Source organism: Elephas maximus, chromosome 26 (genome assembly GCF_024166365.1).
Source record: "Elephas maximus indicus isolate mEleMax1 chromosome 26, mEleMax1 primary haplotype, whole genome shotgun sequence".
In the NCBI taxonomy this organism is placed as follows: domain Eukaryota; kingdom Metazoa; phylum Chordata; class Mammalia; order Proboscidea; family Elephantidae; genus Elephas; species Elephas maximus.
This window is the reverse complement of record NC_064844.1, coordinates 1,738,850-1,760,506: the sequence shown is the minus strand read 5'-3', so window position 1 is coordinate 1,760,506 and position 21,657 is coordinate 1,738,850. Positions and strand designations below refer to the sequence as shown.

Genomic DNA, 21,657 nt, shown 5'->3' with positions numbered 1-21,657 from the left:
TCCCCTTGGAGCAACTAGTGGGTTTGAACCTCTGACCTTTCAGTTGGCAGCTGAGCGCTTTAACCACTGTGCCACCCGGGCTCTTGGTTAGTCTCACAGCTTCTGTTAAAAATCAGAAGCATGTCAGATGTAATGACCGTCTGCACCGCGGCACTCACCGCATCTGAGGGGCTTGTTGAGCAGCTTTCCTCTAATTTAGAGCTTCTCCGTTAATGAGGAAGCCCTGAGACGTTCTGCAAACGCAGGTCACTATCGACAGACTGTGCTTTTGAGGCTTTGCCCGTGACCGTTGTTGGACTGCCCTTCCTGGAGCTGGCAGGGTCGTCCAGCCTCCGATGGTGTCAGGAGTTCAACCACCACAGCCACCTCGCAGGAAGTGACACAGGAGGTGACCAGGGCGGCCTGTCTCCCCGTCACCAGAACCCTGGCGAAATCAGTCCTCACATTCTGCTACAGCCAGCTCCAATTTCAACTCTCTCTTCCCCTCGCCCCCTCTTCGCCTTCTCTCTTCCCTCTTTTCGTCCACCTCTCCCCTCTCCCTTCCTTCGGGCCCTCTCTCTCTGGCATCTCCCTTCTCCCACCTTCCCTCCCTCACCCTCAGGGTGCTCTGCTGCTAAAGCCACTCGCTCTCACCAGAAAGGGAAGTCGGTTTGAAAGATAAACCAGGCTGCTCTTCTACTGAGACAGCACTGATTGTGGAACAGAAACTGCCCCTCCTTTTAAAACAATATTTCCTATTTTCCAGTGCTGGTCAGCAACTGCACCTGGTGAGGCTGGGGCCAAGTCTGCACTCCAGCATGGCTCCTGCTTTCTTTACCAGAAGGGGGACCTCACACGGGAGAAGAAAGGATCAGGAGGGAAGGGAAGGTTAAGGACTCAAGCAAAAATGCATGTGGGTCAAGGTCTCCTGCCCTCATCACCATCCCAAAGTGAGGCCTCGAAATTATAGGAATTCTCGTTTCCCAGTGGCTCGCTATGGGTTGTGTGCGTACTCATGACCAGGAGTTCATGAACAGGTGTGCTCTCAAGGTCATCAAGCTCAGGCCAAAAACAAATCTACTGCAGCACTTGCTTAGGACTTGGACAAAAGAGACCAGTATGTAAATCAAAATAGGAAATATAAAAACTGTCTGTACACATGCCACCATCACCATCACCCCAACAAGGCACAGCCCTGGAAGAATAAGCTATTGCTGCTCACTGCCATATTTCCTAAAGCTGTCTGTCTCATCAGGCCAAAGTCCAATTCCCTAAGCAGCCTGATCCTTCCTTGAGGTCCCCAGAAGCAAACGCAGGAGGGCTAGAAGGTGATGGGAATCTGGCCTTGCAGTTGTTGGCTTCTGAAACGCAGTGGGATGGGGTGGTGGGGTGCCATGATGGACTGAAGGACTCATGCAAGCCCAGGATTGACTAAAGTCGCAGCCACTGGGCAAGGTGGAACACGATGACCCCTGCAAACACTTCCAGGAGAATATTATCAATAGCCACAGTGGACCCCTAAGCCCAGCAGAGGCCAGGCCTCCACCTCCACTGCACCCTGCTGCTGTTGGCCTCGTCGTCTGTTCCCAGACGCCAGGCTCAGGATAGTCCCTCATGCCTTTAAACTAACTAAAAACAACAGGATGGTCTGAGCCAGCTCAGGCCCCCTAATCTTTTAGATGCTGCCCATGAGGAGAACAAACAAACAAGAAAAAACCTAGACCTGGAAGATAATGTGGAAAGTAGCAAAAACCAATCAGCTCATTTAAAAAGAAAAACCCTCCATTCAACATCACAAAGCTGAAGAATGTCAGGTTCCTAGGAACTGTCCCAGCGGCCTAGATATGAGAGACAACGCTTACTATTCTGGGGTGAGAAGTGACGTTACCTTTCACTCGGGACCGTCAAACATGGTCTATAAATACTAACATTGTCCTTGTGATCAATGGGCTGAGCCCGACCCACAGTCAAGGGTTTCCCTAAGGTCACACAGAAATTCCAGGTCCCCAGATATACCACTTCGCCAACTAGACGGCTTTGTCTAGAAATACATATTGGTAGATCTGACCCCCATTTTTGAAAAAGAGGGCTGGGGAACAGATCACACATTTTAACGTTTCTATCTCCCACTTTCTTTTTCCAACCTTCTGCCCTGGTTCTCCTCCCCCACCACAAAAAAATATTTGTTTGGTATATTTAGGGGTCTGTGTCCAGGTCTACTTAAGGTCTCTAAGACCTTTGTTCTACCAGCAGGTCAAGGATAGAGGACTACGGGTGATGAAAAAATTTGGAGGGAAAAAAAAAAAAAAAGGTGTGATGGTTGTACAACACAGTGGGCATAATTAACGCCCCTGAATTGCACGTGCAAAAATGGCTGAAATGCTTCCTTACATGCATGTTACCACAGTGAAAAAAGAGTAGAGCCCTTCTTCATTCTCAAATGAATTTGGAGACATTCTGGGAAGGCTGGTGCTGGCTAGGGCTTCTGTCTCAATGCTCTGTGGGTGGGCCATGGCTTATTTCCAGAGAATGGCTTGTGATTGGCTCTCTCTCCCACACATCAAATCAAGACACCAATCACAGCTCTCCTAGCCCACCTTGCCCCACCTCCACACACAATCAGAGAATGAGGTGGCCAAATGCTAAGAGTTAACTTCATGCACACGTATGTAGTTATGTACTGATGTGAGAAATTCAGAGAAACCTGTAACATGTCTACGCGCACACACACACTTTAATTTCTGAAGACCTAGCTATCTTTAAAAATTGAAAGAATATAGCTACATCATGCTCAAGAAAAACTTGAAATTGTCCCTTTTTGCAAACCACAAACACTGTTGTGGATATGAGGTCCATGGGTTTTGAAATAAATAATACACAGAAATGGACAACAGGATGGATTAATTCGCAGATTGTCATCAGACATATGGAAGAGCCAACTCAACAACAAGGACCTGGACCTTTTTTTCAGGAAGAACAAATACTAAGACCTTTATGGCATTAGACGGTTGGCCAAGATATCACGGCATGACACAGAAGCAGCCCACTATCTCAGGCCGACCACCACCTTCACTGAGGGCGGTTTCCACCCAAAGTCCTGTGAACGCCACCCACAAGCTACCTGAGAGGAGTCGTTCAGCCCCTCGACCTGGCCACTGCCCTGCCCTCTGCTAACTCCACCTTTCATGTATTCTCCCTTTTCCCTGCTAACAGAAATGTAAACAAAACAAATTAACACTCAATTTTAAAAAATTGCTTTTCCATCAGAATCACAAAGACTCAGGAAATTCAAATTGAAGGCAAACACCCCTCTTATAAATATAACTTAGCTATTCAGACATTTCACACTTCCATTTTTTTATTAACAGTGAGTTGTCCGTTAGTAGTGGAGATCCTTCACCACAAGGTGGGAGGGGGAAAGACCACACTACACCCTTAAGTGTGTGAAGTCCTAACCTTTTATCCATGTAATGATCTACTTAGTATAATATTTTGCCTTTAATAGAGAAAGAGTAAGATAATTTGATATCTCATAAACCTCCCTAACCTGTATTTTGCAAGTCAATTAGCCAGTCCCTTCACCTTAATGGCAGCCCAGCCCCTGCTGCACCTCCAGGGTGGCTTTGGGGTGTCTGGAGTCCCCAATGCCACACACTGAGAGTTTCAGGAGAAAACTCAGCGGGAGAAGCTGTGTAATGGGCAGTTACTTTTTCCATCATCTGTATGGAAATCAGGAAATTGTCTTCTCAAATGGAGATTATCTTTCCTTGAGATCCTTCTGGAGGGCTATAAATAATAGAACATAACTAATCAACATTATATATTAAAAGATGAATACAGAATCAGATTAAGGAAAAACTAAATTATACCGTTATAAAATCCAAAGCAAAAAAAATAATAATAATAAAATGCATGGAAAAGAAGCCTTAGCCAGCACCCCTTAAGTTAGCCCTACTCTCTGACACCCAAACCAGTCTTTAACAAGGGTGTACAAAGTAACCGTTTCCCACTTGCTTATTTATGACCAATAGAATGTCAAGAGCAAGAGGCTTAATTTTAATGGAGCAATTTTCCCATCAGCCATTCTAAGAAAGCTGCAGAAAGATGAAGACTGGAAATTTATGAACCTTTTATGGGATGCCTGGATAAGAATTTTGTCTAAATATGTGAGGTGGGGCACAGATAGGTGGCGCAAACACAAAACATGAATGTCCCCCCACACTGGCTACTGACACCTGCCTTTAAAGTTCTCATGACTCAGTTTTTCCATCTATAGAATGGAACCCTTCACCAACTCTGGGGCAGTATTATGAAGAGCAATCAGATATTAAGCTCTTGAAGAGATCCCGCTCTTTGCTGTGACTTTTGACCTTGGTTTTACAAACACAGTAATAATATTACTCATGATCCATTCTCATTATGCAGAGACATTAAAATTATCCTGGCAGGGTTTGTTTCATTGGCTGTTTAAAGAGGGTGTCACTATCCTTCTAGGAGCATGAAGGGTGGATCTGGGTGCTTCGTCAAAGCCTATAAAAGATACCTGAGTCATCATTTCGACTTGACGATTTCTCCATGAACTCAGCCTAGGAGAGGGAGAAGAAGACGGTCTCTGTGATGTGTTGGGAAACGCCATTGTGTTCTCACCGATTCCTCTCCTCTGTCCTTAGCAATCCAGTTATGACTTGACAGCGTTTAAAGATGACAGTACTTGAGGTAACAGGGCAACGCATAACAGGATTACAGCGAATGTGAAAGAAAGGACACACGTAGGTACTGTTATTTAGGTAATGTCATCTATGATCAGTTTTTGTTTCATTTTTTGCTGACATGAAGTCAGTACCACTTATACAATTCATTGTAAACCCTGTTACGGCTGTAAATAGTTTGCTTCCCCGATGAAAGGCAACACTTATTATATTCTGCAGGGGGATTCAGTGAAACTTTCTTGCTTTGGTTGATGTGACAATAACAACAAAAAGATTTCAAACCAATAGCCAAAGATTCAAAAATAGCCTGAAGTCACTATCACCCCAAAATAATTTATCTTCAAAGAAAGTAAGAAAAAATTGCTGTTGGTCATAGAACAATAGATGGCCAAGAGATTTCTGAAGGACATCTTAGACCCCAACTTGCTTTAGGGAGTTTCTGGAAGATAAAGTGAAACACCTAACTAAATTCACATTGGGAGAGCCAGTCAACACTACCCTACCCACCAACGGGGTCCTTGCAGTCACTTAGACTATTTCTCACTCTGTTCTCTTCCTATCGGTTTGCCCACAGCACATCCAAATCCATACACACCCATTCCTCACTTATGGACATGGTTAGGTTCCAAAGGCCAATTTGCTATGTGAAATCGGCCTTATTCAAGAATGGGGGATGACCACTCTAGATAACAAAATGGAGCATGATTACATCATTACATAACTGCCAAATTACATCATTACATGCCTGCCAAGTTACATCATTAAATGACTGCCAAATTATGTCATTACATAACTGCCAAACCACTGAGAATCAGCTGACACATAACCTTAACTACCACAGCTAATGTTACTCTTGCCTCACACCTCAGCATTTGTTACTGCCAGACATACACCGTTAATGCACAAAATAGTCAGATAGTAGATTCTTTACTGTTGTCATCAATGCGAAATGCCAGATACCAAGACAGTCTGTAAGTGAGGAGGAGTAGGTGTAACACAAGCCTTTGGAATCCAGTTCTACTCTACTTTTTAATTTCTGCCACTGTAAGGTTTTTGTATTTTTTTTTCCCCCAGAGCCACGAGGTCCCCTATAAGGTGTTATTCCTGGCCATTAAAGCAGTTTTCTTATTGTCCAGGACAAGGAGCTATGCTACATGCCAAGGGACCGACCAACACTTGGCCAACACTTGTCTCAAAAGAAAATTCTCACTGCAAGAGGAAGTACTGCAAAGGAGGCTGAGGAGATATTCTGACCATTTCAAATCCTAATACATGCTAGTTCTCCTCTAGAGCATTCTAGAACATCTCTGCTTTCCTCGCTTGACTTTCTGTGCTTCCCTAGCTTATCCCTTGAGTCCCTTGGCCCCCTTCTCTATCCTGCTTTATAATGCTCCTCTTACCCCATCCAAAAAAGTTTGTTCAAAATCAGGCTGGCTTAATAGCCCCACAAAGTTAAGAAGACGTCATTAAAGAGAGTTCATAAGGATATGAATTTTGGTGCCTGCTTTGTTTCATCATACACCATCTGAATGATAAATACCAACACGAGAAACTATCCATGACCTGAACACTTCCCCAACATGGATGGACTGGAGAAGAGGAACAAGGAGCCAATGTGGAATCTGGTGGGCACTTACTTCCAAACTGCATTCTTGCCCACTCCCTACCCTCAATATGGGTGAAAGTAAAATCTTCCAAGATTTAAAAGTTCCTCTACGTTCATACAGATCCATGTGCTGGTCTACCCGGTTTGGTTCTGTTTTGCTTATAATACAAAACTCTACAATCAACTGACTCTATCCTCTAGAACATATACGTTAACAGGGGAGAATATTACAGAAAGAATTTCAACAGCTCAGCTCAGCCCACCCCACCCCACCCCACCCCCTGCACAGAATTCTCAGTTTGTCTCCGAGAATGCTGCTTTCATCCTCTGCTCAGAACATTTCAACAGCCTCCCATGTCTACAGGATGTGGTCTACCTCCTTAAGATGCGACTCCAGACCTCCATAATCCAGCCCCCAATTTCTTTTCTAATTTTAACTCCCTTTACACACCACTGAAAATACTCCGCTCAAGTCAAAATCCCTCCCATTCTCATTTTCCTTCTGGCTTTTCCTCTTCCTCTCTGGCCTTCTGGAATCCTACACATGCTTCAAAGCCCGGCTAAAGGTTTACCAAGTCACCTTGGCATGAAGAATCTCTTCCTTCTTCACCTCCAGGTTCATTCTGCGTACCACTCTTTGACCCACAGCCAGTCCTTACATTGCTGGCTACCTCTCTATTCCTCTACTTAATTCCATGTCCTCCCAACACACTTCTTAAGTGCAAGGACTCTGTCGTCTACTTGTTTCTATCTCCTTCAAAGTACCCAGTACAGCATGTGACACATGACACATAGTCACACACTGCATAATGGCCACTCAGGCAACGTCCGACTCCACTTATGTCTGTGGCCCATAAGGTTATGATAGAGGTCAGAAATCCTGATTGGAGAATGGGGCATAGCGGACATAGCCAGATGTAGCGGCCACAACAGCTTCCCGCAAGCAATATGTGTATCTCATGTCTTCGTATACAAAGCGATTGTGCTGCCAGGCGTATAATGGTACACGGTACATACATAACCTGTGACACATATGTCTTGATAGTCATAATAAGCACCTATGTCACTGGCTTATGTACGCACTGTACTGTACTTTCTATTGTTATTTTAATGTGAGCTTTCCCGACTTATAAATAAAAAGTAAAGCAGTGTGCACTTTGGCACGTAGGCAGCAGCGTCCAATCTCGTGCACTGCATGTCTCTTGAGTGTTGTAGTGTTATATCTCTGTTTAATTTTCTTACGAAAATATTACCATGAAGTGCACCATGGCTCCCAAACACAGCAAAACCAGTGTTAGTGATAGCAGCAGCAAGAGGCAAAGGAGAAATACGGATTTGGAAGTGAAATTAAGGTATTCCATACAGCTTTGCTAAGTATATACTATGGAGTTGACACAATGCCCAAATCACATAACGTCCTATTTCACAGAACACATCATGGATGTTAAGCAATGCATGACTATGCATATATCCTGAAAACTCAATAAATAGTAGTAAAATGACTACTTTACTTTCCCAAGAGGAAAGTCACTTTTCTAAATATCATTTCTGTTCATAATGGTAATTTTTACCATCTTGGCACCCGAGAACCGTTCTCTTCTGATATCTGCTTGAACTTACTGATAAAAAAAAAGGCAAGCCATGGTAACATGTTATGCTCCCCAGAGATTAGCATTAATATCCACCCTTTTTTAAACAGCCACCCAACACCCTGGAGAAGAGCAGAAGTAAAGTGCATGTGTGTGCCAGGCTGATGGAGACGTACAGTCAGAACTACCAAGAAATAACGACTTTTACATGTTCCAAATGTGAAACCCAGCTTCATGGTTGTGCAACTCTAGAGCTGTATTTCAACTATGGTCAACTGTAAAGAAGTCAGGTTCAGCACAAGCACATACATCCTAAATGCAAAAAGCTAACTCCTCAAGACATACTTCTAATGCTTTTCTAAACTAAGTACCACCCAAAAGGGCTGGTTGGCCATAATCAACTCCTTTGGAGGCTGGAGAGCAGCAAACATGGACACCCTTGGCCCTCTTTGCTATTGAGTGTGGTTAAGGGAAGTCCTAGGAAAAAATAAGGCAGGCAATAGCTAACTTAGCTATCATTTGAAATGTTATCTGCAAATTCCCCAGGCTGGGCTGACGGCCTCTATCAACATGGCCTGGTGCCTCCTCACTGTAACCCTGACAGCCAAGACCTGGAGTCAGGCCATATGCCCATGTGGATCCAACACAATACATTCATGGAGGTTTTCCATGTTAAGGACCTAAATCCACACAACACTTAGCACTCAGCCAGGGTCAGAGAAGGTACTGCACACAAGTCTGCCACATAAATGAATTAAGTTCAGATGTCACATTTATGCTGACAACCTTGGAAACTGCATGAGCGACAACTTAGAGAAGAAAATGGGCATTAAAAACAAGGACTCTTGCCCCACTGAATTCACGAGGCGCTGACACAATGGGACCGCTACCCCAGAAGGCTGATTGATGAATAAGGCTGACTTGGGTTCCTCTCCCTTGTTTTAAAGCCCCTGGAATTCTATGAAACAAATCCCCACCCCCGCCCCAGACTTTCTCTTTCTCTCATGCACTCACAAGTGTTTATACATTGCTTGCACAGATGCACGCTTTCTGCTCGTAATGGATAATCACCTCTCAGTCTCTGTCTGTCTCTCCCACAGTCATTGCCAACTTCTACGAAATCTCCTCAGAATCCAAAGAGCAACCTGATTCCCCTGAAATGTACACTGGTACCCGACCCCCTCAGAAACCCTGGTGGCAGTTCACATCTGCCAGGCCCTCCTTGGAAACTCTATGGGGCAGCTCTACTCTGTCCTATAGGGTCGCTATGAGTTGGAATTGACTCGACGGCACTGGGTTTGGTTTGGTTTGGTTTGGTTCGGTTCGGTTCGGTAAGGTTTGGTACCCATCCCCCTCAGAGGAATGACAGTCTTGAGAAGACCCAAAAAGCTAAAGGTTACAGACAGACAACTTTCCATGCTTGTCCAACTCAAGTTTTTTGTTTGTTTTTTAGCTTTATTTAAGCCTAATTTGTATAGGATAAAGTTTGTTCATTTTCAAGTGTACAGTTTGATGAATTTTGCTAATGGTATACAGTCATGTAACATCTACCAAATTTGAGATATGGAGCACTTCCGTCGTCCTGAAAGGCTTCCTCATGCCTCTTTGCAGTCAACCCTTTCCCCCGAGTCCCATGACCCCTGACAATCTCTAATCTGCTTCCAGTCATTATAGTTTTGATTCTTCTAGAATTCCAGGTTAATGGAACCACACAATTTGTGTTTAATTTCTCCCACTTAGCAGAATGATTGTGAGATTCCTCCATGTTGTTGAGTATATCACTATTGTGTTCTTTTTACTGTGGCACCGTATTCAATTGTGCGGCTGTACCACAATTTGTTTATCCATTCCCCTGTTGATAGGCATTTGGAATGGTTCTAGTTTTTTAACTATTATGAATAATGCTGTTATGAACATTTGTATATATGTGTTTACATGGACATGCGTTTTCATTTCACTTAAATAAACACCTAGAGCAATCCAGGTTTTGAGAACACAGAAAATGTTTTGGGTTTGAGAGTCTAGGGAACCTCAACTGCGTTTCCCTTTGCTCTGCTCCCCATTTCCCAGGAACTCAACTCCAAAGCCTGGATCCCAACCACCTGTTTGGTTCAACTACCAAACGTCACCCTATTCCAAGCAGGATATCTCTCTACTACCCCAAGGAAGGGATGGGAAGATGTCCGAAAACCTTCTTATGCTGGACATTCATTTGACTGAGGTTCCTTCTGAGGCATGGGAAACTATTAAAGGTGGTTACTTAGAATCCTAAGAGCTCCCATTAGGTTGGAAACAGCTGTAGAGTTGACCAGCAGTTGAGGGTGCTGGAGATAACTTCCATTTGCCAAAAGGCCCCAGGGAGAAGGAAGACATGTCAAGGCGTCTCTCAGACCACACCCTGGGGAACAGCTGCTGCCCAGTCTTGTGGGCTCCAAGAGAATCAGGGCTGGAAATGAAGATTCCCCTTCCTTCCCTCTCCCTCACCCTCCTCGGCTGGGAAGGGCAGGGCTGGGGGACAATGGGTGAACAGGAAGGTGAAGGATCTGCAGAGAATCCAGGGCTTGGGAACTAGAGTTGTGGTGGCTTCAGCAGAAGCAAAAGCAAAGTAAGGGAAGACATGGGGAGTGGAGGGGAAGTGGCCAAGAGAGGGGGCAGCCATCTTAAATAGTCAAAAAAAAAGCTCAAAGGGAAGAAGCTGAAGAAAACAGAACAGAGAGTTCTACAGGCAATAAACAACTGTGAAAGAAAAAGTAAAGCCCACGACTGAGGTGCACCTACATTATTTAAGACACCTGTGCAAATTCTGCCTTCTGGGGCAACAGACCTTCATCTAAAGATAAACAGACTGAGGAAACATGAGGAAGCAGAGGATGGTGCTGAGTGAGTGGTATAGGATAGGGGCTGGGAGCTGGGAGGCTGGTTTCTCACTGTGCATTGCCACCAGCTGGCTGAGTGACCATAGCCAGGTCCTGTCACCTCTCTGGACCCTACTGGCCCCATTGTAAACAAGGAGGTTGAAGTAGATTATCTCTAGTACCCGAATGTTTTATGAACCTTGCACCATTTTTGTAGAGATGGGGATGCCAGAAAAGGAGAGTGGAAATGGCCCAGGGCTAGCTGAGATGGGATATCACAGGGGAGGAAAGGTATTCATTCCATCTACCTAATCTCCACCTGAGAAGGCCAGACTTGGGGAAATACAGGCTGGTTGTGTGACAACAAATAACTCCTGGCTCACACCTGATGTTTCACCACCAAACTTTATTCCTTCAGCTGGAATAAAACATGAACTTATCTGTAAAATGGAATAATAATAGTATCTGCTCCCTGGAGTTGTTATGAAAATTAAATGAGTGAATATTTGTCAAGTGCTTACAACACACTAAGTGCTCTGTGTTTATAAAATAAAATATTTATTAGTTACGCGTTAGTGGAAATGATGTTATCAGCCTCTCTCCCAAGAGTAAATTTTGGTCAGCAGAAAAGGGAAGAGGGAGAGAACAGAGAAAAATAACATGAGGCAGGGAGATGGGGGCCAACTGGGAATGCAGATTCTAGCACAGTAGCTGGTACCAGACAGGTGCCATTGTGTGATGGAAGGATGGATGGAGAGACAGATAAAGGATGGATGGGTAGTAACAGGGTGGGGACAGTACACACAGGAGACTAGATCACCAGATGGTCTAGTCTACCTGGTGTGACATACAAGTCATAATATTCCCATTGAGAAATAAAACTGAATTCTCCACTTGCAAGATACCTTCTGTAAGAGGCCACCTGAGCAAACAGCCACAGTCCTGAGATCTACCACTCTTCTTCCACCCACCCCAATCAGAGGCCAAGCCCTTCCTTGGGGCCTTTGATAAAAGCAACTGTTAGCTTGAACTTGGCTAACTTTTAAAGGTTGTGTTGATCCTCGTGCTTGCATCTAAGAGTAGATGCCATATCTCATCTCTGGCAAATGTTATTAGCCACTGGGACTGCACCAGCATCGGCTACCTTCTCGTACTTACGCACCCCTGGGCATAGACCCAGACCTGGGTTTCTCTTCAGCTGTATCAAACTCAATAATTTTCAAGTCCTGCCTAGCTTCTTTCTTTCTCACAAGGACGGCATGTGAGGTCCATCGGTGACTCAGAGCAGACCCTTACCCTCTAGAAGGAATTCAGTTCAGTCAGTGGGGATAGCCAGGTCACTTTGTGGGTTGGGATGCAGACATTATGAGGCATTAGTTGGGCATACAGCAGAGCTGCTGTGATCCCTGCGGTTTGAGAGTCTGATGTGATCCCTACAGTTTGAAAGTCAAATGTTTGAAAGGGACTCTGGGCCTTCACATAGGCATAAAAAGGTGTTTGGCAACCTAGTTCCCTTCTTCTCAGAGATGAGCAATTCCACATTCCTCCACCACCATCACTGCCACCGGGCCATCACCACCATCACCACCTCCACCACATCACCACCACCATCACATCACCACCTCTACCACATCACCACCACCGTCACATCACCACCACCGTCACATCACCACCACCGTCACATCACCACCACCGTCACATCACCACCACCGTCACATCACCACCACCGTCACATCACCACCACCGTCACATCACCACCACCGTCACATCACCACCTCTACCACATCACCACCACCGTCACATCACCACCACCACCACATCACCACCTCTACCACATCACCACCACCGTCACATCACCACCACCGTCACATCACCACCACCGTCACATCACCACCACCGTCACATCACCACCACCGTCACATCACCACCACCGTCACATCACCACCTCTACCACATCACCACCTCTACCACATCACCACCACCGTCACATCACCACCACCGTCACATCACCACCTCTACCACATCACCACCACCGTCACATCACCACCACCGTCACATCACCACCACCACCACATCACCACCTCTACCACATCACCACCACCGTCACATCACCACCACCGTCACATCACCACCACCGTCACATCACCACCACCGTCACATCACCACCTCTACCACATCACCACCACCGTCACATCACCACCACCGTCACATCACCACCACCACATCACCACCTCTACCACATCACCACCACCGTCACATCACCACCACCGTCACATCACCACCTCTACCACATCACCACCACCGTCACATCACCACCACCGTCACATCACCACCACCGTCACATCACCACCACCGTCACATCACCACCACCGTCACATCACCACCACCGTCACATCACCACCTCTACCACATCACCACCACCGTCACATCACCACCACCGTCACATCACCACCACCACATCACCACCTCTACCACATCACCACCACCATCACATCACCACCATCACCACCACCGCCTCCACCACCATCACCACCACCACCACCATCACCACCTCCACCACGTGCCACCTTGGGAACCTGGGGCAGAGAAGGCACACGTAGGACAAACCTGAAGCTCCAGGCTCTCTAAATGATGCTGCCCCCACAGGCATCTTAAACCCTAGTATGGAGAAGAAATCTACCCTCACTTCTCCAAAAGGCTCTAAATGACAAGGATGTTTTCATTCTTCTTAGAATATTTTTTTAAATATCTAAGAAATATACTGCAGATTTGGAAAAGACTGCCAGAAACAAATCAAAGAGAAAGGGCACAGACCCTCGTATGTGAACCCTTAATCTATGAGGAAGGCTTTTAGGCTAAAAAGTGGGAGATGACAGAAAGCTATGTATGAAGGAAACGGATTCAACCATGGACTTGCTCACACAACCCAGAATGCTAGGACCAGAGAGGGTCCCTGGAAGCTGGAAAAACAACAATGCCCTATAAAATGGAACCACAATACACACATTTACAAGCTGCAGGTTTGAGAAATGGATATGAGCCAAGTTACCCCTTCTGGAAAAGTCTGATGGGGTACACCTTTCTTGTCTTGTACACCCTCTCTCCTCACCCACGTCTCTCTCTCAGCAGCCAGCAGGGGCCTGGCCATTGCTGGAGTGCAAACCCTGATCCTGCAGACTTAAATTCCAGGACACTCAACTGGCAGCATTTCGCCCCCTGGGTTCCATCGTGAGCTCTCTTGGTGCACTCCCAAGAGGACTCTTAGCCAGCTCCTCCTTTCCCAAATCTCCCTCACTTTATACAATAGTACCATACCTGAAAAGCTGCTTGTAAACTGAATTTCTGTAAAGCAGAGCCCATTTTCCGGTTGACAACCATAAGAGCATGAACACACTTTAGCACTTGGTTTCCGTTTTGTATTACTTCGTGCTATGTCTTGATTCTAAAGGGGTTGTACCCTGTGGGAGGGAAGGATGCTCACAGTGAAGGGCTCACAGGACGTGTTCGGCAGATACCTGTTGGTCAACTACTCTAATTCTCTTTAACAACCCCTAAGCTAGGGGGCTGTGAGCCTACTTCCTTGCAGCCTTCCTTTTCCCTCTCAAAGTCCTCCTTGGAGTGAGTAGTTACCGACCTGTAAGCACTTAATGACCTAGAGAAACATCCCATTGACAGGAATCCCACTGTGGATACTTTCCCATACAGTGGGAAAAATTTTTATGTTTGTAAAATGAAACATCATCTTTTAATTGGTATGTTGGATAAATTTCCATTTTTCAGAATATGGACAATTCATATTCAAGGATACAGAAGTTGTCTGTAAGTCAGTCCCGAGAAACTAGCTCTCAACTTAGTCCAAACCAGTTGCTGCTGAGTCGATTCCAACTCATAGAAACCTCAACTTAGCAGACCAGGGGTACTTCAAAGAGCTCTTGAACCGAACTGCAACGTTCCAGGTAACAAATCCATGGCCTCAGAAGTCAGGAGTCAGCTGGAAGCTGGCTCAGTGCTCACCAGTCACCACCTACCTCATTGTCACATCCTATAATGGTGATGATGACGACCATTATGGTGATAATAATAATAGCTTCCACTGGATGGCACTTTGCAGTTTACAGAGCAATTTAACAACCTTTACTTCCTCTGAGGGCCTTCAAAATTAATCCCCTCCTCCTCCTTTCCCTTACCACCAGCACACATTTCCCCAAAGGACTCCATGGCCTCTTCTGCCTCACCTCTACCTTTCCACTGCCTTTGAGGGATGGAACAATGATCTAAAGGTCCTATGCATTGTCCTAAAGGATACCAAGCTTCCTCTGCGGGACATGAGTGGCCGCCTGATTCATAACTCATCAGCCAAGGGCCTCCATAAAAGACTTGCTGTACACAAAAGCCAAGAGGTCTCTAGGGCTGAGTGACAGGGGACCCATGGGGCAGCTGCTGGAGAGCCTTGGGGAAGGGCTTTGCACTGAGCAGGGTGCAGTGAGTCAAAGTCCCTGGGGGTAGAATCAGGTCAGTCTCTGAGCAGAAGAACCTCTGCGTACAATGGGTGTGTGGTTCTTCAAGGGCACACCATGACCTGGGGTGCAGAGGTGGTGAGCAGAGATAATGCCCAAGTGATAAACAGCAGGGCCTGGCGGCAGAGGCTCTGGACATTGCTGGCTGGGCACAGGCCCAGGGAGAGCCCACAGGACATACAGCTGTGGGCTCTGAGGAGGGTTCCTCCCTGCCAGTGACCACTATCAGTGCCGACCAAGTGCACAAGATGCACACCCAGGCTGGGCTGGACTTAGTGGTCCCCACGAGGCTGCGGGGGGAGAGGTCACAGCCTCCACGTGTTGCCTCATCCCCCTGGTACCAGGAAGGCACCTTAAGGCACTGGGCTGCCCCATGCCCACTTCCCTTCCTAGAAGCGGCCTGGGACATGCATAATACAGCCACCACTGGTACCTGCATTCCTTTTTCGAATTTTAACAGCAAATAGGGTGTACTGAACAGAACTGGTCAAGGGCGATCTGACTGATACCTCTGCCAACCAGCACGTATGATCCAGAAAGAGAGGGAAGCAGGCAAATGAGAGTGGAAAAGGCCAGGGGCCAGTGAGACAGCTGGGGCCCTGTCAGGTCCAAGGTCATCCCCGACCCACCCCATTGTTTGCCAGGCTGCAGATGCACAGAGGAGACTGGGGCTTTGTTGCTAAGGAAGCCTCTTGGATTCATGTGCTAATATGTATGTACCTTATATATACTGAAATCACCATAAACCTTGATGAAGTCCATATGACTGTCCATCTCATCTGGAAGCTGCATTTCTCTACCAGAACAGGAAGAAGGTGGGTATTTTCCCTTCCTCTGACTCTCTCCACAAAGGGAAGAATGCTACAGCTATACCCCATTTATCTGTTCCTTTTCTGGGAGATGGCCCTATGACACGTCCCCTAGAACTCAGGATTCTAGGCTGCCATCATCTTCTCTCATCTCTGGGGCCCAAGCCAACAAGGTGGAGAACAAAGTCTGGCCGCACAGCGTGGGAGGGCCAGGTAGGCAGGCCCAGACAGGTGAGCTGGGCCAGGTGAGTCAACCTGCCCTGCAGTGGGCTGTCCAGTGCCCAGACACCCTGATCCCCAGCATACACCTCCCTCCCAGTGGTTGAGGCTGAAGGGGAAACGCCAGCGTGCCTCACTGCCCTGGGAGAAGCCATACCTTCTGTAAGTTCTCTGACTGAGAGTCCATCAGAACATGTCTTTCCAGGGGGCATGAAAGCTAATTAGCCCCATTTTACAGACAAGGAGCCTGATGCTCAAGGCGGCTGAACGGCTCATCCAAGGCCACCCAGCCAGCAGGTGAAGGGACTCAGGTGTACCTGTTCTGGAGCCCAGGCTCCTTCAAAGTCCTGCCTTCTCGGACAATGTTTGCCACAAGCCAGGGCTGGCTAAGGGACAGCACTGACCGCCCTCCACCTGCCCAGGTGCAGGTGTCAGTGAGCCACAGGAACAACACAACACCCCAGGACCAAAGGGGTAGAGGACAGTGAAGAGAACTGCTCAGCCTTGAGCAGGGAGGCTGCAGGGAGCAGGGCAGGGTAGGGGGGCAGGGGGATGCAACTCCGGTGAGACAGTGTGTGGAGGGCAAGTGGACACAGTCTGAAGCTGTTTGGTTCTCTCCCTCTCCTCCTCCCAGCCACAAGCACCAGGCTTTAAGGCCCTGTGTCCGCTGCCCCAAGGCAGCTCCGGCATCTGGCAAGCCTCAAGCAGAACAGGACTTGGAGCCTCACAGAGGAGCCAAGCCGACTCCTCCCAGGCCAGGCCGGCCAGGGCCAGCCCTCCAGCCAGGAACCCACCTCTCTGCTGGCCTGTTTACTCTGGAGGGCTTTTGTCTCTTGTCTGGTCTGCTGCGGCTCCCCTCGCTCCTCCTCCCTCTGTCCTCTGCCCAAGCCTGCCTGAGGCTGCTTGCCAGGGCAACTACATGTCAGGGCCGTGCCCTGAGCACTGAGGGCTGGGCTCCCCAAGTCCTGCTTCTCTGCCCTAGATGGAAAACCCAGAGGCCCAGGAAGGCCCGGGGTAGATCCTGGGCAGTAGAGGGGCTGCGAGATGGAGAGGCGGTCCTGAGGGTGAAACTCCCCAAGTCCAGCTGGGTGGGGAGGACAAAGGGGCAGGAAGGGTTCCCTGGGACCAGTTCCCTCAGGCTGAATTGCCTCTGACTCCTCTGCCCAGATGAACCACACCCTGTGAGCTGACAGACATGCCTTCGGGGGAGGGTGAGGAGGGCCATGGCCTGGCCAGAGCAAGAATCCCAACAAGAATGTACCTCAGAGCAGGCACCCTACCCAAGAGCCTCTGGTAGGAAGGCAGGTGAGGTCCTGAAAAAGATGGGGGGAGAACGGAATGGACAAGGTAGGTATACTTTGGGGATAAACAAGGCATCCCACACCTCCCACCCCCAGGACCAAGTCCAGGCTGGCAGCTGCCACCTCTAGAGAGCAGCCTGCCAGCAGCCAAGGTGTGTAAGGCTGATGGCCTTGGCTACCAAACCCAGAGCTCAGAGTCGGGGCACATGGGTTCAAGCCTTGGCAGTTCAGTGGGGCGGACAACAGCTCAGGCTCCCAAGAGTTAGACTGATGAGCCCAAACCTTCACCTACCGCCACTTCCTGGCTATGCCACCCGGAACCACTATTCAATCCCTCCATGGTTGTTTCTTCATCAGAAAAATGTGCATAACACATAACACTGCCTATTGCTGTGGGACCTGATTAAAATAGTGTTGGCAAAGCACCCAGGACAGAGCAGGAGCTCGGCAGACAGTGGGACTCAGTAACCTAGTTGGGTGGGCTTGCCAGCACTTCCTGGTCTGCGCATTCTCACCTGTCTGTAAAACGGGAAAAACTGTGGCTGCTTGGCCCAACTCTCTGGGACTGTATCCGCAACAGAGGTGTCCACCACGCGAGCCCCTCCCAATGAGCTTCCTCAGCAACACCTTCCAAACAACACCTGTTTCTGGAAAGTTCTTGATAAATATCCAATTTTGCACTTATTTACGCTATATTCTTTCTGCTTGATATTCAATGGCAGCCACTTTCATTCATTGGTCCCCAGCATGTCTGGGAGAACACAATCAAATGAGCTTCATTCCTTGGCCTCAAGGAGGTCACAGTCTAGATGCTCTACCTTGAAGGATCTAAGCAAACATGTCAGTGTCCTTCACTCCCAAATGGTTTACCTGGTTTACAAGCTCTCATCCAGGTGCTCACCTGAGTGACAAGAGATAAAGGCCTTTCGCAAATACTACATTGCTTTCTCAATTACGGCGATGTGCTCATTGCAAATAGAAATTGAAGAAGGGAGAGAGGGGAGATGCACTCAGAGAGGTTATACGGCCTCTCTGGCTCCTTGTCTTCCAGATGGCCTCTTATCTAATTATTTTATCAGCGAATAATGGAACAGGCAATGTTATGCCTTCTTTCTACACAACATGGGTGGAATTAGGTGGGATCTCAGGCTAACAGGGCTTCAAAGAGGAAAGACCAGACCAAAAGTATCCCTAGCTCCATAGAAAATCTTTACCACCAGAACCCTGGAAATCTGGCAGCTGCGCGCGTTGTAATAACGTAACCCGAAACTATCCGAATTATATAAATACTTGCACAGACACTTAACAAAGCAACAATTGGATATCAGGTCCCTTAAAGTAGGCTGATGTGTTTACAGTTTACTTCGTAGAAGTCGGTGAAGCAAAACGCTGCCAAGCAGATCTGCTGGGTTCCGCAGTCCGAGCAGGTAAACGGTGCAAGCTTGTTTGCGCCCACCCCTCCCTCGCCGTCTTCCGAGTGGCTGGGAGCAAACGGAAACAGAAACCATGGAGGCGGGCGGATTACAATCACTTCCTCTGGGACTTCAGGAGAGCCGCAGGGTGGATACCAACTTGCACGTACATGTTGTCTGCTACCACGTGTTTTACACACACACGGCTCCTGGGTCTCAGGTACGGCTCTGGAATCAGCCCTCATCTGCTTCCTCCACTCATCTTCCTCCTCCATCTAAAAGTATTATTCACACCCAATCCCATGCTTCCTTATATTAAAATAGGAACTGAAGAAATGCCAATAAAAAGGGATTTCTGAACGAAAACTTCTTTTGTGTTCTACTGTTCCTGATACGTTAATAAAATTTTGTACTCAACCATCAGGAGGAGAAAAAAAAAAAAATTTTAGCTCTGATCATGGTAACACAGTAGGGCAGAAAGGGCACCAACTGGTGATTAAAAGACACCCCCTAGCCCTGTCGCCAAGCAGCCATGTGACCAGGAGGAAGCACTTAATCCCTAGGAGAGTCAGGTTTCTCCTGGGTAAAACGAGATGGGGCAGGATGAGCAGGAGAGCCGCTGGTCCCTCTGGGGTTCCCGGAAGAACAGAGGCCTGTTTCCCAGTCTCCTCTGAGCGCCTGCCTGTCTTCCAGGGTCCAGGGCTTATCTAGTGTGCGTGGTTACTGGCTTGGAGCAAACCGATGTGTTTGTCCCCTTAGTTCACATGGAATGTGTTTAAAATAAAGATGGAGGCCAGTCATGAAGGTATCTGTGGGGAAGGGGACAGTCCCAGAAATGCTCACGGCATCTGCCAGAGGGGGAGTGGGTGCAGGGGAGGAGATGTCTCCCCACTTAAGTTTGTTCACCACACACACAGTGTTGGCAGGCCAGCTCTCCCAAACCAAGTGACCCCCCCCAGCCCACGTAGGAGGGGCCACAGCCTCACTGATCATGTCAGCCCCATTCTGAAGCCGGGGTAGTCGCTGAACAGGTGGAAGGATGTGAGACTCAAGACAGCTCTTCTTCAGGTGGTCTACTTATGAAAACCTGCACCTGTGCCAACCATTCCAGCCCAGGCAGGCATTCCAGGTACCAGAGCTCCCCTGGGACACGGCTGGCTCATGCTTCATCAGGACCCTCTTTGTACCACCTCTTGAACCTTTCCCCTGCATAGACATAACCCTCCCACCCACCTATTAGGCTTTGCGTGTCCTGCCCAAGCTCCCAACGCCGTTGCTGCTTTAGGGTTTAGGAAGCTCTGGTGATTTCCACGCACAGCAGCTCCTGCACTGGACTGACAAGCACCCATCCAGCACCCAGGTGGCCCTTGTTCACCCTCCTGGAAGCCTGGTGCTCCTGCCGGCAAATGTAACATCCTTTGAGTACCAATTTAACTCAGCCAGAAGATTTGAGAGATAAGACACAAACCAAACGCCCACCGGGAGGACACTATTCTGGATCTCGTTTCCGAGTTTAATTATTTTTGTAAAATTCTTTCTAATTAAACAAAAATTTGCATTCATCTAGACCTCCTGAAAATTGATTATTGGCTGCTTTATTGATTCAAAAAAAAGGAAGAAAAGGGGACTGAAAGACCCTGAGCGTTAAGTCCCAACCAAGCCCAAAGCCCACCTTTCCCACTGCTGCCCACTGGGCGCATTCATGGCCTTGGAAGGCGCACTCTGGGAGCCCGGAAAAGTCCCATTCAGTCTGCACTGCCATTGTCCCACAGGCCCTGGTCTCGTTCTCGGCTCACGCTTGCCTGGCAGGACTCCCCACACTGAATAGAGATGCCCAGCTGAGCTTTCCCAAAAGAGGACAACGCCCGGGTTCACCCGGCAAAGTCATCTCCCCAGGAACACGCCCACAGCTGCCTGCTGGCATGTGTGTAGAGTGACGGACAGTGAAGACACAAAATCGTCCCCAGGTCTGTCCAGGGCCGCCCTTCCCTTCCCAAGTGCCGTTGTAACGCTGGAACCCCCTGTTGTGGTTATTCTGTCAATCCATCTCACTGAGGGGTTCCCTCATTTTCACTGACCTCTACTTTACCAAACATGATGTGTTCTTCTAGTGATTGGTCTTTCTTCCAGAGAAGAGAGTTTAAGAAAACACAAAGGTGACCCTCTGGCTCCCTGTGGTTTTACCCCTGCATTAATGTTCTCACGGAAGTGAGAGCTCAGCATTCTGGAACCCAGGAAATGCAAAGTCTAAAAAAGAAAAAGGAAGGAGCGCTGGTGGCGCCGTTGTTAAACACTCGGCTGCTAACCCAAAGCTTGTCGTTTTGAACCCACCAGCTGCTCAACAGGAGAAAGGTGTGGCAGTCTATTTCCGTAAAGATGACAGCTTTGGAAACCAAATGGGGCAGTTCTACTCTGTCCTATAGGGACGGTATGAGCTGGAATTGACTTGACAGCAACAGGTTTAAAGAAAAAAGCAAATGGAAGGAGGAGTCTTCTGAAACAACCAACTCTATGTCTGTCTCCCCCAAGTCCTCCATCCAGGGCCTTCTCTTAGCATCTCATGGAGTGAGGAACGCGCCCCAGCTCTGTGTGGAAACGCTCATGAGGCTTGTACTAGGAGCTGCTTCATGTTAACATTCCCACTGCTGCTAAGGGGCTATG

The 21,657-nt window shown here is 47.8% G+C and overlaps 1 protein-coding gene across 11 annotated transcripts in view; it reads right to left on the bottom strand.

Annotated features, from left to right (window-relative positions):
* BCL11A (BCL11 transcription factor A) overlaps positions 1-21,657 on the bottom strand; it is a 107,645-nt gene that overhangs the window by 33,513 nt on the left and 52,475 nt on the right. The window contains exon 1 of one of the 11 annotated variants that reach the window (XM_049870188.1): positions 4,523-6,524. The exons of the other annotated variants lie outside the window; for them this stretch is intronic. Within the exon in view, the coding sequence (XP_049726145.1) occupies positions 4,523-4,556 (34 nt within the window). The 5' untranslated portion in view covers positions 4,557-6,524. Of the gene's footprint in view, positions 1-4,522; positions 6,525-21,657 lie in introns of those variants that run through there. 11 annotated transcript variants of the gene reach the window in all.